At 42.0% G+C, this 19,957-nt stretch overlaps 3 protein-coding genes across 4 annotated transcripts in view; 1 reads left to right on the forward strand and 2 right to left on the reverse strand.

Moving 5' to 3' along the window:
* The window catches only part of OGDH (oxoglutarate dehydrogenase), a 486,510-nt gene that overhangs the window by 245,917 nt on the left and 220,636 nt on the right, over positions 1-19,957 (reverse strand). The window lies entirely within an intron of this gene.
* NUDCD3 (NudC domain containing 3) overlaps positions 1-19,957 on the forward strand; it is a 110,737-nt gene that overhangs the window by 21,222 nt on the left and 69,558 nt on the right. The gene's annotated exons all lie outside the window — the stretch shown is intronic.
* On the reverse strand, positions 1,572-2,042 carry LOC116809401 (large ribosomal subunit protein eL32-like; the record flags this gene model as incomplete). Its single annotated transcript, XM_032753269.2, has 1 exon — positions 1,572-2,042. A coding segment is annotated over one exon (471 nt), but the record flags the coding sequence as incomplete, so codon positions are not given.

The following is a 19,957-nucleotide window of genomic DNA, read 5'->3' on the forward strand; positions in this document are numbered from 1 at the left end:
CTTGACAGTTAAAGAGAACTGGTCCTTTTTTTTTTTCCTTCATTGCCATTTTTTTTTTTTTTGGTGGAATGTCCCTCATTATAATTTTGTCTGATGCTTCCTTATGACTGTATTCGTGTTATATATTTTTGGCAAGAATACCACAGAAGAATACCATGGTGGGCCCTTGGTGTGTCATGCCAGGATTTGTCCCATTCCTTCTGATGTTAATTATGATCATAACTGTGATCATTTGGCTGAATGGATGGCTGCACATTTCTTCCACTGTGGAGTTATTGTGTTCTTTTTTGTAATTAATAAGTATCTTGTGGGGAGATAACTTTGAGACTAGATAAATATCTTGTTTCTCAGCATACTTTTACCATTAATCTTAGCAACCACTGATTATTCTTGCCTGAAACAATTATTACTGCACTGTTTGCTAAATGATTTTCTATTTTTATCATTCTTTCTCCATTTATTATTTAGAATTATACTTGTCAAAAGACAAAATTATAACAAATTTAGTTTAAAGATCTAGTTGGCTTTTGTGTTTCTAGAATTGGGCAACATCTCATTCTATAAAATAAAATGAGTATTCCCATGAGCTGACCAAATGAGGTAGGTTTCATAGGCAGAAAAGGGCTGAGAAAAGCAGACACAGAGAACAAAAAGCAGATGGGTCGTTTCAAAGTCACTTCCTCATAGGATTGAAACGGAGGGGTCTTCCTTACCTGCTGACTCAAGTTGACCGAAATCTCCTGTTTTTTTTTTTTTTTTTTTTTTTTTGGTTTGTTTGTTTGAAAACTGGCCCTTTTTAAAGTTCATTTTGATTATCTCCATTCTGGTTTGGTCTAGTGTGCTGGAGCCTTGTGCAGGAGCTCAGTCCAAAGCAAATGGACTGTAAGGACTGTAAATTTCACATGCTGTAAGGAAGAGCTTTTCTTTCTCCTCTACTTATTTATTAGTTCTTGGTGTATGTCAGTATGTATTCATGGATAGTTATTCCATAGGTTATGGTCCATTACTCTTGTTTAATTGCTCAAGTGGCCTCTTCCAGTTGACTTTTCCTGTTAACATGTTTGCATCATTTTTCAAGCCCTTCTTTATTTTCTTGAACACTACAGAAGTTCCAGGTTTGAGTTATTTTCCTGCCTTGGCTGTAGAATGGACCCCTTCTCCAAGAAGTCCTTGGGTTTTGATAAGAGATTGAGATTACAAGCCAAGAGCTGGGCCTGCTGTGTTAGTTGGTGCTGTGGTGTCAGGCTTGTAGACTTTCCCAGTGGATGAGCAAGGAGGATACCTGTCTCTTGCCTTGTGGTTTGCTCCTTTAATGTCTGAAACTGTTATATTTATCTTTTTACTTCCTGACTCTAGTCTTTTTCCCCCTTTTAAAAAAATTATGTGATGGAATAAGAGTATGAATCTTGGAGTCTAGAAACCGTGCATGCAGTTGCTAGTCTGACACTGGTAAGCCGTCTGGCATTGAACAAATTCTTTCATCTCCCTGGGCCTTAGTTTTCTTTTCTTTTTTTTTTTTTTTTTTTGAAGTTTTTACATTTATTTAAACAGAAAACGTGCACACGAGCTGTCTACTCATTTTCTTCGCTGCGCAGCCTGGCATTGGGGTTGGTGACTCTGATGGCCAGTTGGGCAGCTCTTTCCACGATGGCTTTGCGGTTCTTGGAGGAAACATTGTGAGCGATCTCGGCACAGTAAGATTTGTTGCACATCAGCAGCACTTCCACCTCCTTGACGTTGTGGACCAGAAACTTCTGGAAGCCACTGGGCAGCATGTGCTTTGTTTTTTTGTTGCTCCCATAACCAGTGTTGGGCATCAAGATCTGGCCCTTGAATCTTCTACGAACCCTGTTGTCAATGCCTCTGGGTTTTTGCCAGTTATGCTTAATTTTGACATATCGGTCTGACTGGTGCCGGATGAACTTCTTGGTTCTCTTTTTGACGATCTTGAGCTTCACAAGGGGTGTGAGGGCGGCCGTGATGCCGAGGAGGAGATGGCTGCCACCTCTGTACGCAGCGCCGAGGAAGAGAGCCTTTTCTTTTTTTTTTTCTTTCTTTTCTTTTTCTTTTTTTTTTTTTTGAGGTCTTAGTTTTTTTCTTATATACAATAGGGTGATAACAATTAAAGGGCTGTTGTAAGGATTAAATGAGATAGTATAATTAAAGCTTTCAGTATAAGCTAAGTACTAGGTTTGGTTCTTGGATTCAGCAAGTATTTATGGAATACTTTTTTTTTTTTCAGGGCCTTGGGGCAAATGGGGTTTAAGATTGCCAGCCTGCCCCAGTCTTTTGCCCTGTCCCTGCTGGGCCTCAGTGGGGACCTTGATCTCTGACCTGCCCCTTGATCAAAGAGCTCCACCTCTGACTTGTCCCTTGATCTGGGAGCTTGGGTTCTAACTTGGCAGCCTGGATCAGGATGATCGGCCTCTGGCTGATGCAGAGGAACCTCTGGCTTCTCTTTCTTCCCCTTGAGCAGTTGTACAATTTGAGTCAGGAAGGGAGAGAGGATGGCTCCTTTCTGGCTACCCACTAGCAGAAGTTTTGGAGTGGGCGCTTTGCCGTTCCCATGTTAAATGAGCAGTTCTGATTCTGTCTGGGCACATTCTGCTTCTGAAAGCAAAATTTCACACCGATCTCTGTGGGTGGTATTATTGTGAGGACCATTGGAAGGGACTCTCCTTCCTTCCCTCCTTTTCTGTCATAACTTTTCTGTCTTTATTGACCCATTCTTCAGTAGGGATGAGATGCTGGTTCAGCAGGCCCTGTAATAGCAGCACACTCTGCCCTGCAGAGGCTGGAGGGAGTGACACCCAACCTTCTTCACCACGGGGGGCCGTTGAGGGTGAATGTGGGGAAAGAAACCAGCCAGTGCCCCTCAGTCTTCACTGCTGATAGCTGAGCCACACCATAGATTTGGACCAGAATCTTCTCCCAAGGAGGGCCAGTGCTGTCTTCCCGTGACCCGCATAGCAGAGTCTGAAACACCAGTCTGAGTGGGTCACACGTTCCCTCACCCGATGGGGCTTTGTGACCTAGCGGTTCATGGGAAGCAGGGGTGTTTGCACACTTTCTCCCTCCTGCCGACTAGCATGCCTCCTGCTTTGCAGGCTCACCCAGAGCTTTCTATTCTGCTGCTGCTAGAGCTTCCCAATAAGTGGGTAGGTAGGACTAGCTGTGACCTAGAAAACACTTAGCATTATCCAAGTGTCCCTAGTGAAAAGCTGAATAAAGCAGGAGAAATGTCACTTCGGATGCTGAAGTTCTCCTAGGAGAACAAACTTCCAGACCTTTTGTTTCCCCTAATTTTTGAAGGCAGCATGGCTGAGCCCAGAACCACATGGCTGAGCCTGGTACCAGAGTGGCTGGCAGGATGAGCACTTCACAGATTGGTGTGGTGACTAGCAGCCTCCTTCCTGAAGCCTTTGGGGCCCTGCTGACTGTACTGGGTCTTAAGTAAGAAAAACAGAAAACTGTTTCTCCCTCCAAGGAAAACAAGCAATAAACCCCATGTACATACCTCCCTGAGCTCTGAATAAGAAAGGAAACCAGGCATGGTGGCCCCAGAAGTGTTCAGGGCATTTGGGTATGATCCCTTGCCTGAGTGGGTTGGCAGTGTCCTCTTGAGAGGCTTTTTGTGTCTGCTGGGTATTTTCCAATTTAGGGTGGCTCAGGGGATGGGATGAGGATTCTTCAACCTTTCCCTTGTTTTTTAGCTTTTTTCCTTCTCAAGTTGGCCCTAGGTGGCTGTCCCTGCTTCTGGGGGGCATTGTGAGCTTTACATTGGTGCAGTGCTGGCTCCTGGCAGCAAGCATCTGGCTTATGTCACTGAGATATCTCATGTAGGGTGGCTGTGCCACCCAGGCTTCCATGGTCCTGGGTTCACTGGTCATTTCTTTCCCAAAAGTATGCATTCACAAGGTCAGCTTTGTATCTTTGGGGCCAAGCATCTGTGATTTTGCTGCTCTAGCTTTTATTTAGATTTGACTCTCTTGTACCCCTCTTACCCTGGAATTTCCTATTTTTCCTTAAAAGTTTTTCTTTTTTTTTTTTAACTGGTGTTTTGAAAAATGCTGTATGCATATATCAAAAGCAATTTGAGAAGTATGGGAGGGTGAGGGTGTGTAGTGGATCTTTGGTGGTCTTCTCACTCACCACCCTGTCTGTGGCTCTGTTCTGCTCTACACAGAGAGGTGACTGTGTTTATCCACTCTACCCTAAGTGGCTGCTGTTACCAGTGTCTGGTGTACCGGTCAGGAGATATTCTATGAAAATACAAGCATACTTATCTATGCCTGTCTTCTTACTTTTTTCTTTTGTGGTTAATACAGTTTATTTTTAGACTGACTTTAGGTTCACAGCAAAATTGAGCAGGAAGTGCAGAGAGTTCTCCCTGTGCCCATGGCCTCCGTGATTAATGTCCCACATTCTCTACTTTGTCAATTTTAACCTTTCCACAGATGATAGTGGCTGTATACACTGCTCATCCACATCAGTCTCAGTGGGTGTCTGCTGTGTTCTCTAATGGCTGTTCAGAAGTTTCCCACTTCATGTGGACAGGCCTTAAGGTGTTGATGTTTTACTGTGTGAACTGTGCTGTGGCTGTCTGTGTATTCTCTCAGCCTCATTTCTGGTAGAAATATGGGAGATGATGTGAGATGACTGTGAGATTTTTAAAATCACTAAAAGTTTCTTTATAGTAATATAGAGGAAAATTAGAAAATACATGTAAAAAACATTAAGATTAAGGAAATTTAAAATGCCCCCTGGAAATGTCCTGGGGATGTCCCATGCTCGTGTGGGGTCTAGGGCATAGGGCGGAGAGCAAAGCGTATGTGTTTGAACTGGTGCTGCTGAGTGGAGCAGAGCACAGGTGTCAGCTTCTGCTTCCACCTTCGTTTGGGCCCTTCTGCTCCCCTGCCACTTCCCTGAGCCCTGCCCTGGGCTCTGTCCCCAGGATGGATGTGGGTTGTTGTTTTTGGCACTGTAAGAGGAGGGAATTTAGAATAAGGAAAAGAGGGTTGAGATTCTGTACTAAATGCCAGTGTTGTTGGGTGTCTTAATCTAAAAGCTGGAATGGGGATAACGCTCCTTCTAAAAGGGTATTGGTTCATAGAATAAGAAAAAATTAAAGCTTATGTAAAGATTTGGTGGGCCAGGCATGGTGGCTCACACCTGTAATTCTAGCCCTTCGGGAGGCCAAGGTGGGCAGATTATTTGAGGCCAAGAGCTCGAGACCAGCCTGGCCAATGTGGTAAAACCCTGTCTCTACTAAAAATACAAAAATTAGCTGGGTGTGGTGGTACATGCCTGTAATCCCAGCTACTTGGGAGGCTGAGGTGGGAGGATTGCTTGAGTCCGAGAGGTGGAGGTTGCAGTGAGCCGAGATTGTGCCATTGCACTGGGTGACACAGCAAGACTCCACCAAAAAAAAAAAAAAAATTGTTCATCTAGTCAAGGTACCTTTCTCTGTGCCTGATGTTTTCTGAGACATGGGTGTATGATTTGTCTGGGCTATATCGTGTTCTAACCCAGAGGCCCTGAAATGAAAAAAACGTGTAATTTAACTCAAATTAATGGAGCTCTTTTTCTTTCTAGTTGGCCTGCTGTCACTTTGAGGGACTGTTATTTGGAGGAAGTTAATTTGGGAAATGATTCTTGCTTCATTTTCTTTTCTTTTCTTTTTTTTTTGGAGATGAGGTCTTGCTTGTTAACCCGGGCTGGAGTGCAGTGGCATGATCTTGGCTCACTGCAACCTCTTCCTCTCGGGTTCAAGCAATTCTCCTGTCGTCTCATCCTCCCAAGTAGCCGGGACTACAGGTGTGTGCCACCACGCCTGGCTAATTTTTGTATTTTTAGTAGAGATGGGGTTTCACCATATTGGTCAGGCTGGTCTCGAACTCCTAACCTCAGATGTTCCACCTGCCGCAGCCTCCCAAGGTGCTGGGATCACAGGCATGAGCCACTGTGCCTGGCCAGGAAATGATTCTTTTGGTCCCTCATACTGCTTGTGAAGTTGTAGAAGTACTAAATTCCCGTTTCATCCAGAAAATATATTTCTTTGAAAATATCCGTTGATTTTTTTTATTTAGTAAAAATACATTCCTTTTGTAGATAGATAAAACTCAAGACCCCTTTGATCATCCCTCAAGCCCAGTGTTCTCCCAGAGATAACAGTTGTTCTTGGGCTCACCTTTTATTTATTTATTTTAATTTAGTGATTCCAGTTTTTAACGTTTAAGATTGCTGGTTGATTCTTTTGAGTGTAATATCCTCTCACACCACTCGGAGGCTGTTGATTGTGCCTGTTTTTAAGTCCTGTGTCTTTACTAACTCTGTGTTCTGCAGCATCACTTCTTTAGGTTAGAATTTGGTGCCCTTTTCTCAGGGTTTGGGGATACTCAGCTATGTATTAACTTTTAAATTTGAGGTTCCTGTTAGCCTGTCTGGATGCTGCATCAGTTTTCCAAAGTTGGTCTCTAGACATTGTTGGGGGCTTGGCTGGGCATGGACTATGTCAGCTGCTAGTTCTCAGGGATGGCAGGCTCCCTTCCCTCTGTGGATGTCAGCAGCTTGTCCTCCCAAACCAAGTGTCCAACTCTTCTTCTCTCTAGGTTCAATGCTACTTGGGTTCAAGTAAGTGGAGTTACATGTGTGTTTTGGGGGAGGGGCAGGAGGTCATTCCATTGTTATACCCTAACCACATTGTCCCTTGATACTCACAAAGACAAACTAGAGCGGCCTAGGGTTTCTGCGCATCTCTGCCTCCTGACCCTATCGGGGTCAAGACATACCCAGGCTGCACGTGTAGCCTTCGCTTAGTGTCTATATTCAGTGCCAGCAGCTATCTCATGAGGGCCACGGGCACTCATACAATGCAAAAGATACTGTAGATCTCTTGTATCTTTGTGTATACACACACACACACACACACACACAGCCTGGGTGTGTCTTGATTGGTAACCCAGAATACACAGGCAGTGTTGCTTTGGTGATGAGTATTTTCAAAGAGGCAATTACATTTTAGTAAAGGCCAGAATCAGACATGTTGTATTCCTGGAAAATTCATGATATAATAAAAACATGCAAAAAATTATTTGGGTTTTTATCTAAAATTGAGTTAGGTTACAGGCTCAGATGTTAAACAGCTCTGTCTACTTGCATGTCTAATGGGATGTGTGAAGGTAGTGCAGGGCAGGGGACAGTGCCCATTGACTGTCCCAAGGACACCTAACGCTGCCCACACACTCCCAAACTCCCAGGAGGCAGGGCCTACCCTCCCTTTGAGAGCTACTGATCAACTAGGAGTTTTCTGTTTTCGCTCATATTTGAAAAGTTGGAATAATCTGCTTTATGATTTCTTTATTCCCTGAAAAGTTAAGCTAATAATATTGGTCAGTGTTTTCCTATTTAGGAACATTTTCTGAACATGTGGTTATTAGGGGATTTTAGAGTATAAGTTGTGTATCTGTTAATTTTTTCTGGGTAATTATGTGGTTGAGATGCTAGTGGCACACATTATGGTTACATTTGTTCAGTAACTGTAACTTGAGCCCTGGAAATTAGGCTTCTATAAAATTTCATAGCAATTCATGAAGTGTTTGTAAGCAAAATGTACCCAGTACTTGACTAAAGTTACCTTAAATATCCTTAAAGATAGAGAGGTAATACACATTTCTTTTTCTCTTTCTGTATGTGTGTACATATGAGAGAGAGAGAGAGAGTGTGTGTGCACATGTCCCTGATAATTCCTATCTCAGAGCAGTGGAAGGCCTCTGAGTTTGATAATATGCTTTGCATGTGCTATATTTGTAGACTGCCTCAGAACATCTCTTGGGAAGACTACCTGGGCTCAGGGACCACCTGCCTATGCACCTGAATCATATGAGCCCTGATTTTGTTTACCACGGAGCCAGGCACTTGAACGCTGTCCCATCCCAACTGTGTCCATCCCAACTGTGGACAGCTTTTACATGGTCCACCTCCTTGCCTTCCAGGACCCCTTCCTCCCTTCTCCTTGGCTTCTGTGGCCCTGCACCCATGAAGGCCAGCACAGGCACCACCTTCTCTAGGAAGCATTTCTGACATTCGAGAAAATGAGCCTTCACGCAGTCTGGGTTAGGGCCCAGATCCCAAACTTTCTGTTTCTTTGTTTCCTCCCCTTTTCAACCATTGTGGCTGAGGTGTGGCCATACTGCATCTCACATGGCTGGTGAAAGACTCCTTTCTCTCTCTCTTTGGTGCTTCTTCACTTTCAATGGTATAGGTCAGATTGTACCATGTGTCTGCGGCTATCTGACTCAATCATGGTAGCTTTTCTGTCCTTCCCATAGCATCCCTAACAGGCAGGAAATGATGTAGTCTTTATGAGTGTGCCTCCCCCCACAGGGAGACAGCCTTTTCCTGTTGCAGATCACACTGATTTTTAGAGAAGACTTCTCTTCATATGCAGCTTGCCCTTCTATCCTCCCATCCCATGTATATGTGGAGTACCTTCTATGATGTTTCAGGCTCTGTTCTAGCAGTCAGACATATAGAGTGGGAGATGCTCAAGGGGCTCACAGTTTAGGGGGAGCTTGGACAAACTGTTGCAATCCCATGTGATGAATGCAGAGGAAGGGTCCAGACCCATTTTCTGGAATGTCAGAAATACTTCCTGGAGAAGGTGATGCCTGTGCTGGCCTTCACGGGTGCAGGGCCAAAGAAGCCAGGAGAAGGGAGAAAGGGATTCCTGGAAGGCAAGGAGATAGAAGAAAGCATTTGAATTGTGTCCAGAGAATCCCCTTGGGAGGGGTATAGTCTTGAAGGAGCGTTTTGAGATAAGCAGAGTTGAGCCTGTTGGGTTTTTAGGCCTGTTGTCTAGGACCACCTAGGGTATGTGGTAGGAGAAAAGAATTATCACACAGTACAAATGCGTTTTTAAAAATAATGAAAGATTTTCCAATGGAGGAAAACTAAAATCCTTTAATGCAGATTTTGCAAGAAAGCATTTTTGCCAAGTGTTGACTAGTGTAGAGTTAATTCATTTGGAGTAATGTTTTATAGTATTTGTGAAATTTAGTATAGGTTAGAGTTAGTACTGGATCCAGGGTTTAAACTTTTGTTTTCTCTTTCCCCCTAAATTAAAGCATCCTATCCTTTTCATCTTAATTTCATTCATATCTTCATATTACGTTTTCGAGATAGCTGTTTATTTTTTTGAGGGGAAATAGTGACATAAATAGGTTTAGAACCTCAGGTGGCTTAAAACCCCAGATGTAGTCAGTGGTAAATTTTTTTTTTTCTTGGTTAGTCTAGTTTTGGTGTTGGTAAGTATTATATATGCTGGTGGGTTTTTAAAAAGGGCACGTGGCAGAGTCTGGCATACTATTTGGAGTCTTGTGGTAGCTGCCCACTTCCTGCTAATGCAGTAGAGCATGTTCATAATTGCCTTCTACGCTTTCCTTCCTAGGGCAGGCCGTACTTAGTCATACCAGCTAAGAAATATGTTTTAAAATTTTAGTTAAACAGTTATGATGATAACAGTTATGATGATACTTTATAGTTTACTTTGCATTTCTTTATTTATAGAAAGATTACATTTTCTACACAGTGATTTACTGTTGGTATTTCCTACTTTGTTAACTCATTAACTCCACTTACTCTTTGATGGGAGTCTGGATATTATCCTTCTGTAGAGTTTTACAAATCCTCACATTTTCTTATTCACTGCTTTTCTTCTATCAGTTGATTCACTGAATTTAGTGTGGGGATTTTACCACATCGATGCTGCCTTCAGTGATTTTCTTTATGTTAGATTTTAGAAATTTCTCTCTGCTTTAATGTCGTAGGCTAAATATACCATTCCATTGTCTACTAAATGGCTCAAGACTGTTCTTTAATATTGTTTGATTTCTTTAAAATGAATTCCACTGTGACTTGATCAAGTTTTGTATTATACCACATGGGGACTTTAACTGATATTATGTTAAAACTGCATATTAACTCGAAGAGTATGATCAGTTTTGTTCTCATTAAATTTTCCTGTTAAAAGGAAGCATATCATTCTGTTTTTGGTGGCTTCCTTTTTTCTCTCATTAAATTCAGTTACAGAAAGTTGCCCTCAAGAATTATATACAAATCTCATGTGTCCTCAGTTCCATTAATAGCCATACAGTTAATGTTTGTGTTGCTTTTAGCAATGGTATCTTCTTCTCCACCATATGTTATAGTTGTGTGACAGGAAAGCAGTTGTTTAATTAATTACAAAAGTAATTTGGAAAATTTGGAAAATAGAATTATCCAGTTCTATCACTATTATTACCTTGTTCAATTTTCTTCTGATTAAAACAATTATATTTGCTAGTTCTTTATTAGACAATTATAATATTAGAAAATACATGGCCACAGGGCTAGGCGTGGTGGCTTATTCCTGTAATCCCGAGACTTTGAGAGGCCGAGGCAAAAGGATTGCATGAGCCCAGGAGTTCCAGACCAGCCTGGGCAACATTGTGAGATCTTGTCTTGAAAAATTAGCCAGGCGTGGTGGTGCGTGCGTATAGTCCCAGCTATTCAGGGGGCCTAGGTGGGAGAATTGCTTGAGCCCTGTAGGTCGAGGCTACAGTGGGCCATGATCGTGCCACTGCACTCAGCCTGGGCAACAAAGTGAGGCCCTGTCTGAAAAAAAAAAAAAAAAGAAAAAATTAAGAAAAATCCATCTACAATAGAATATATATAAAAAAATACTTAGGAATAAATTTTTAAAACTCCAAAACTAATAATACTCCCAAAACAACACAACATTGTTGAAAGGAATTTCTTCTTTATAATCCTGCAGCCAGTGTCAATATACTGTGAGATATCCTTGCACACCTTTCTCCAGGCTCATACACATGCTTGTATGCATGCAATACACATCACCACACACACACACACACACACACACACACACACAGCACTCCCCCTGTCTAGTCCTGCAGCCAGTGTCAGTATACTGAGATGTGTCCTTGCACACCTTTCTCCAGGCTCATACACATGCTTGTATGCATGCACACACATCACACCAAGTGCACATGGCACACCATACCAGACACACATATGGTTTTAAAAACTTGAGATATAGTTCACGTATCTTAAAATTTGTACTTTAACATGTACAATTCAGTGTTTTTCATATATATACAAGGTTGTGTAACTACCGCTATTATCTAATTCCAGAACTTTTTTTTTTTTTCGAGATGGAGTTTCACTCTTGTTATGCAGGCTGGAGTGCAATTTCACAATCTCGGCTCACTGCAACCTCCGCCTCCCAGGTTCAAGTGATTCTCCTGCCTCAGCCTCCCAAGTAGCTGGAACTACAGGCATGCTCACCATGCCTGGCTAATTTTTTGTATTTAGTAGAAACGGGGTTTCACCATGTTGGTCAGACTAGTCACAAACTTCTGACCTCAGGTGATCCACCTGTCTCAGCCTCCCAAAGTGCTGAGCTTACAGATGTGAGGTACCACGCCTGGCCCCAGAACATTTTTATTACCTGAAAAAGAACTTTGTATGCATTAGCATTCACTCCTCATTTTCTCTCAAACCTCCCAGCCCTAGGCAATTACCAGTCTACTTTGCCTTTGTAGATTTGCCAGTTCTGACATTTCATATAAATGGAATCATATATTATGTGGCCTTTGTGTCTGGCTTTTCTCACTTAATGGAATGTTTTCAGGATTCATCCATGTTGTAGCATGTGTGAGTACTTCATTCTTTTTATTGACAGAATAATATTTTATTGTATGGACATACTTCATTTTGTTTATTCATTGGTTGGTGGACAGTTGGATTGCTATTATGAGGAATAGTGCTGTGAACATTTGTGTACAAGCTTTTGTGTAGACATATATGTTCATTTGTCTTAGGTATATACCCAGGAGTATAAATACTGGGTCCTGTTAAACTGTATGTTTAACCTTTTGAGGAAGTGCCAGGCTGTTTTCCAAAGCAGTTCCACCATTGTACACCAGCAATCTATGGGGATTCCAATTCCTTCACATCCTTGCCAAAACTTGTTATCATCTATTTTTTTTTTATTATGGCTATTCTAGTGGGTATGAAGTGGGATCTCATTCTAGTTTCCATTTGCATTTTCTAGTAACTAAAAATGTGTGTTTTTTCATGCCTTATTAGCTATTTGTGTATCTTTGGAGAAATAACTATTCAAACTCTTTAACCATCCTTATATAGTCTAGATACAAGTCCCATATTACATATATAATTTACAAATATGTTTTCCCATTAGTTTCATAGTTTAAAACATTTATTCCTAAGTATTTTATTCTTTTTTGATTCTATTGTAGATGGAATTTTTCTTAATTTCATTTTCAGATTGTTCATTGCTAGTTTATAGGAATACAATTGATTTTTGTATAGTGATCTTGTAACCTGCAACTTTGCTAAATTTGTTTATTAATGCATAGTTTTTGGTGGATTCCTTAGGATTTTCTGTATACAAGATCTTTTCATCTGCAAACAGATAATTTTACTTTTTTCTTCTCATCTGGATACTATTTATTTATTTTCTTGCCTAACTCCCCTGGCTAGAACTTCTAGTACAATGTTTAATAGAAATAGTGAGAGTAGGCATCCTCGTCTTATTCCATTCATCAGGAAAAACGTCTAGTGTTTCACCATTGAGGATGATGTGAGTACAGTCCTTACTTTTTGTTAAATCTCATGATTTAGTTGACAGAATCCTCTAGTAACCTCGCTAGAGAGTGACCATGACACAGACAGTTTTTGAGACTCATCAAGGGTCACCAACTTCCTTGATTTGCCTGGGATTGAGAGATTGTTGGGACATGTGAGTTTTAGGTTTTTTTTTTAACCAGGTTATATCTGGGTAAATAGTTTACCTAGGACTGAGGGAATTCCCAGGATGTGGGACTAATGGTGCTGAAGCCAGGAAAATCCTGGACAAACCAGGACGAGCTTGTTACCCTGCCACATGCCTGAAAATGCTTTTTTTCTATCTTTATGTTTGATCAATAGTTTGAATCTGTAGAGCTTAAGGTTGGAAATATTCCCTGCATTCCTCCATTTTCTTTTAGCTTACAGTTTGACCCTTAGGATGTAATACTTTTTTTTTTTTTTTTTTTTTTTTTTTCTGGTCTTGCTCTATCACACAGGCTGTATTGCAGTGGTGCGATCATGGCTCACTGTAGCCTCGACCTCCTGGGCTCAAGCAATCCTCTCACCTCAGTCCCCTGAGGAGGTGGGACCATAGGCATGTGCCACCATGCCTAGCTAAAGTAGAGATGAGGCCTTGATATGTTGCCTAGGCTGGTCTCGAACTCCTGGGTTCAAGCCGTCCTCCCATCTTGGCCTGTCAAAGTGTTCGGATTATAGGTGTGGGCCACCATACCTGACCCTGATCATGCTTTTGATATGACAAGTCAAGTGCAATAGTGAGAAGTGGGGAAAGAGTAGAACAAGGAGTTTGCTCGAGTTTAACCTTGTGCTGGTTCTTGCTAGGCCTTTAAAGCTGAAGATTCATGTCTTTCATATCAGAATTCAAGAAATTTCCTTAAATTCTTTCTGGTTATCTGCTTTCCTTTATTTTCTTTGTTCCCTAGTTCTTCAGTTATTCAGATATTTGATCACTAGTTTCATTTTTCTAAATTTTTTTTCCTGTATCCTGTGTCTCTGACTTTTTATTCTTTTTGTGGGGAAAACCCACACATGACTTCCTTGACTGTGTTCTCTAATCCTGGTGTTGAGGTTTTTTTTTCTTTGCTATCATTATTAGTTTCTAAAAGCTCTTTTTTTGTTTTCTGGAAGTGATTGTTATTGTTGTTTTTTAAGCAATATTCTTTACTTGGTTCAAGGCTGCAAAGTTGTGTCATTGTTCTGAGCAGGTAGACACATGCTCTCGTGCTCTTACACATGTGTTCTTACACTCACATTTACCTGCACTAAGGCACACTCACATGCACTCACACACTTGCGCTGTCATGCACACTCTCAATGCATACTCACATGAGCTGTCACACATATATACACACACAATTTCTCACACACATGCCTGAAGGATTGGGAATGGAGGGAAAGGTTTTGTGTGAGGAGCTTGTGGAAGAGGTAGCAGTCCTGAGCCAGACTGGCTGGGAGGATGTAGTGAGCTGGGAGATGTGCAGTGATGGGAAGGAAGAAGTGAGGACTACAGGCCTTGCAGGAAAACAAGCCTGATCCCCAATAAGATGTGGTGACAGATTAGCGTGTGAACTGTGGATGAGAAAGGACCCTGTGCAGTGCCATATGCACGCCAAGTATTGTTATTCTTTATGCACATAAGAAACATGCAATTGACTTCAGCTAGGAGATAACTGAGATGTAAGTGGAAGTGACCAGCAGACAGTTGGAAATGTAGTCTGAAATTTGAGGAAGAGAAGCGGAAGTTGGAACTTGATGTGGGAGTCAGCATCTTACAAGTGGTAGTTGCTGTCTCTGAAGGGAGAAAGATAGAAGTCAATGCTCAGATGGGAGAGGTCCATAATTATGGGGCAGTTAAGAAGATGAGCTTATAAAGGATAAGATAAAGGAAAAAGCAAGTCTGAGTATTCCAAATCAAAGATTTAAAAGAAAGGGTGTGTGTGTGTGTGTGTGTGTGTGTGTGTGTGTGTGTGTGTGTGTGTGTGTGTTTTGAGACATGGTCCTGTTCTGTCACCCAGGCTAGGGTGCAATGGCATGATCTTGGCTCACTGCAGCCTTGACCTCCTGGGCTTAAGCAGTCCTCCCACCCTCAGCCTCTGGAGTAGTTGGGATCACAGGTGCATGCCAGTGTGCCTGGCTAATTAATTTTTTTTTTTTTTTTTTTTTGTAGAGATAGGGTCTCATTATGTTGCCCAGGCTGAACTCCTGGGCTCAAGTGAGCCTCCCGCCTTGGCCTCCCAAAGTGCTGGGATTATAGGCATGAGCCACTGTGCCCAGCCTAAAAGAAAGTTTTGAGAAGTACTCAGTCTAACTTGAGCTGAAAAACAGTTTAAAGGATTGACACTGGGTGTGGCCCAGGGGACCAGGTCATAGAGGCAGCTGGCATAGCTCACGGAGGTGGTCGAGGTTGGCCTCAGTGGTTATATGCTATGAATGAAGAGCAGATGAAAGGATTTCAGTTCAGTCATTTAACAATAATTTGACCAAACTTGATACTGGTAGGAAGGTAGACCAGGAGATCATTCTATTCTTGTGCTCTTTGCAAACTATTTTGACATGGGAGTTTTTATTTTTTTATTTTTATTTTTATTTTTATTTTTGAGACAGAGTCTCACTCCGTCGCCCAGGCTGGAGTGCAGTGGCTCGATCTCAGCTCACTGCAAGCTCCGCCTCCCAGGTTCATGCCGTTCTCCTGCCTCAGCCTCCCCAGTAGCTGGGACTACAGGTGCCTGCCACCATGCCCAGCTAATTTTTTGTATTTTAGTAGAGATGGTGTTTCACTGTGTTAGCCAGGATGGTCTTGATCTCCTGACTTTGTGATCCGCCTGCCTCGGCCTCCCAAAGTGCTGGGATTACAGGCGTGAGCCATCATGCCCGGCCTTTATTATTTTTTTTGAAACAAGGTCTTGCTCTGTTGCCCAGGTTGGAGCGCAGTGGTACAACCACAGCTCACTGCAGCCTTGACTTCCCGGGCTCAAGCAGTCCTCCCATCTTAGCTCCCAAGTAGCTGGAAGCACAGACATGCACCACCACACCCAGCTAATGTTTTTATTTTTGTCGAGATGGGGCCTCCCTGTGTTGCTCAGGCTGGTCTTGAACTCCTGGGCTCAAGCAGTCCTACTCCCTTGGCCTCCCAAAGTACTGGGATTACAGGTGCGAGCCACCATGCCTGGCCAAGCTTTTATTATTTACATTTAAAGATGTTTTAAAATCCCAGCATGTCGGCTTGTGACGTTCACCTTTCCTGTGTGCCTACCTTTCCTGCAGCTTACTGTGTTGTTTGTGTCAGATATTACCTGGATCTGTGATTACTGAATAGATGTGCTGCTATTCAAAGCCATAGAGGTCCTGCCAAGTCTTAACACCATTTTAACCTTCATCTTGGGGTTAGATGTACAGAGTTATAGGAGCAGGAAATTAAAGTCCAGAAAAAAATTCTTAAAAATGATTTAGTGCTTTCTCCTTTGCGTTGGAATCCTGTTTCTAGCAATAGTGAGCTTATCTTCCAAAGAAACCACTATGGGATTCTATGGACATCGTTTATTTATTATTATTATTATTATTATTATTATTATTTTTTTTTTTTGAGATGAAGTCTCACTCTGTCACCTAGGCTGGAGTGCAGTGGTGCAATCTTGGCTCAGTGCAACCTCTGCTTCCCGAGTTCAAGTGATTCTCCTGCCTCAGCCTCCTGAGTAGCTGGGATTACAGGCACATGCCACCATACCCCGCTAATTTTTGTATTTTTAGTAGAGATGGGGTTTCACCATGTTGGCCAGGCTCGTCTCAAACTCCTGACCTCAGGTGATCCGCCCCCCTCAGCTTCCCAAAGAGCTGGGATTACAGGCATGAGCCACTGCACCTGGCCAACATTGTTTATTTTTAAAGTCACTTCTTCCCAGCCGTCTGAGCTGTTATGTGGAACTGTCCTGTGCCTCCATAACAGTAATTGGGTTTTTGGGCTGGGAACAGAACGTCCCTGAAATCCAACAGCTGACTTTTCCTCAGAATTGCCCAGAACAGCAAAGATGGAGGAAGTCAATGTGCAAAGGACTTTTAAAGCATAACATCAAAGGAGCTACAGTTTAATGAATTTACATTTATGGCCCAAGTGATATCAACCTTTTGTGTGTGTGAGTTCTCTCTTAATTGAGTCACAGAGCAGCCACATGGCTGGTTCTTGTCACCTGGCCAGGCCAGTCCCTCACTCTGATGGCCTTCCCTGGCTTCTGACTTGATTATATTTTAAATCAAACCACTCATCACAAATGAGTGATCTTATGACCATTTTTGTCCTCTCCCAAAAACATTTAGAAGGAGGTACAGAGTCAGAATCCCGAGCTCCTGTCTGCCTGCAGCCAGCTCCTGTGCTTTGTCGGCTTCCTGGGATACATGCCCATCCCAGGAAGAAGCTCCTGTGAGATAGTCCTGGTGGAGTGCCTGTGTCTTCAGCGTGTCCACACCCTGGCCTTGCCTGCTTAACTGAGTAAAGGAGTCCCTTCTCTTTTGTCTCTGAGACTTGGGCTCTGTTGCCGGGCTGGAGTGCAATGGCACGATCTCAGCTCACTGAAGCCTGCTGGCCTCAAGCAGGCCTCTTACCTCAGCCTCCCAAGTAGCTGGGATCACAGGGGTGCGCCCCCATGCGCAGCTAACTTTTGTATTTTTGTAGAGATGGGTTTTCACCATGTTGGCTAGACTGGTTTTGAACTTCTGAGCTCAAGCGATCATCCTGCCTTGGCCTCCCAAAGTGCTGGGATTACAGGTGTGAGCCACTGTGTCTGGCCATCCCTGGGACTCTAACTCCTGTTTGCTTGTCCCTGGGACTTGGGATGAGCTGTCTCCCTCCTGGGCTGCCCTTGACTGTGGTTTGTATTTAGTTTTGAATCAAGGCAGCCACCATCCTTGTAGCACGGGGAGGACATTTTTGCCCTCATCAATGATACTTTCTCTTGACTGCTTTTTTTTCCTTCTCTACAGATGACTTTTCTCCACAAATGGCCTTTGATTTTATTCATGAGATCATTCCAAACATAGTGAATACTTTGTTTCGTTTTTTCTCTCAGGTGACTCTGTCAACCACCAAATACTAACTCTGGCTTCCTTTCCTCTTTTTATCCTTCCTCTTTGCCCACCTTCTTTTCAACTTAGTCCATTTTGTTTTCTTGTGTACTAAACTGCATGTATTTAAAGTACACAGTTTAATAAGTTTTGATGTATGTACACCCCTATGAAACCATCACCACAATCAAGCTAATGAACAGTCACCGCCCCCAGAAGTTTCTTCGGACCCCCTCCTGCTTCCCATCCTTCCACCTCCATTCCCATCCTTAGGCAACCACGGCTCTGTTTTCTGTCACGATAGATTACATTTCCTAGAATTATATAAATGGAATCATATAGTATGTACATTAAAAATTTATTTAGTTTCTGAAAATTGCAGTAAAATACATATAAAATTTACCATCGTAACCATTTTCAAGCGTGCAGCTATGTGACATTAAGTACATTCACATTGTCATGCAACCGTCATCGCCATTGAGATCCAGGACTTTTAAAAGTCTGTTCTCAAACTGAAACTCTGTACCCATGAAACAGTGACTCCCCTTCCCTGTGCTCCCAGTCTTTGGAAACCACCATTTTACTTTCTGTCTCTATGAATCTGACTCTCTGGGTACCTCATGTAAATGGAATCATATAGTAATTTTTGTGTGTGTGCCTGGCTTATTTCACTTAGCGTAATGCCTTCAAGGTTCATCCATGTTGTAGCATGTGTAGAATGCATCCATGTTGTAGCATGTATAGAATGTCCTTCCGTTTTAAGTCTGAATAATCCATCGTATGGATATACTACATTTTGTTTATCCATTCATCCATTGATGGACATTTGAGTTCCTTCCACCTTTCAGCTATTGTAAACAGTGCTGCTGTGAACATGAATGTACAAATATTCAGAGTATATACTCTTTTTAGTCTGATTTCTTTCAGGATAATTATTTTTAGATTCAACCATGTTATGTATATGAATAATCAATTTCTTTTTTATTTTTTGTCTATTCATCTATTGATTAATATTGGGTTGTTTCTGCCTTTTGGCAGAACACAAATGGTCAACAAATATGACCATTTGTGCTATGACCATTTGTGTACAAGTCTTTGTGTGGATGGACACTTCATTTCTCTGGGTGAATAACCTAGGAGTAGAATAGCTATTCCATATGTCAGGTGCCAGATTGTTTTCCAGACTACTGTATGCTTTACATCCTCACTAGCATGTGTCAGCTCCAGTTGCTCTTCATCCTAACATTTAGTGTTTTATTTATTTTTTTAATTAAAATTTTTGTTTTAAGATGGGGTCTTACTATTTTGCCCAGGCTGGTCTCAAACTCCTGGGCTCAAGTGATCCTCCTGCCTCAGCCTCCCATAGTACTGGGATTACAGGTGTGAGCCAGTATGCATGGCCAGCATTTGGTGTTTTAAATTTAGACATTCTTGGCCGGGCGCGGTGGCTCACACCTGTAATCCCAGCACTTTGGGAGGCCAAGTTAGGTGGATCCTGTGAGGTCAGGAGTTTGAGACCAGCCTTGCCAACATGGTGAAACCCCACCTCTACTAAACATACAAAAATTGGCTGGGTGTGGTGGCACATGCCTATAAGCCTGCTACTGGGGAGGCTGAGGCACGAGAATCTCTTGACCCCGGGAGGTAGAGGTTGCAGTGAGCTGAGATCGCATCACTGCACTCCAGCCTGGGTGATAGAGTGAGACTCTGTCTCAAAAAAAAAAAATTAGACATTCTTATACGTTCAGTGTGGTATTTCACTGTGGTTTGAATTTGCAATTCCCTAATAAGCAATAATGTTGCCCTTTATATTTTCTTTGATGAAGTGTCAGTGGAAATATTTTGTCCATTTTAAAAAATTGAGTTGTTTTCTTATTATTGAGTTTTGAGAGCTTTCTGCATATTCTGGATCTGAGTACTTTATCAGATATATAATTTGCAAATATTTTCTCCCAGTCTTTGGATTGTCTTTTCATTTTCTTCACATTGCATTTTGAGTAGCAGAAGTTCTTCATTTTGATGAAGTGCAGTGTATCAGTTTTTTTTTTTTTTTAATGGATCATGTTTTTGGTGTCATATCTAGGAAATCATGGCCTAACTCAAAGTCACAAAGATTTTCTCGTATGTTTTCTATTAAAAGTTTTATAGTTTTAGGTTTTATATTTAGGTCTATGATTCATTTTAAGTTATTTTTAGTATATGATGCAAGATATGGCTTGAAGTTCCTTTT

The sequence above is a fragment of the Hylobates moloch genome, unplaced genomic scaffold, assembly GCF_009828535.3.
Source record: "Hylobates moloch isolate HMO894 unplaced genomic scaffold, HMol_V3 SCAFFOLD_1, whole genome shotgun sequence".
Taxonomy (NCBI): Eukaryota; Metazoa; Chordata; class Mammalia; order Primates; family Hylobatidae; genus Hylobates; species Hylobates moloch.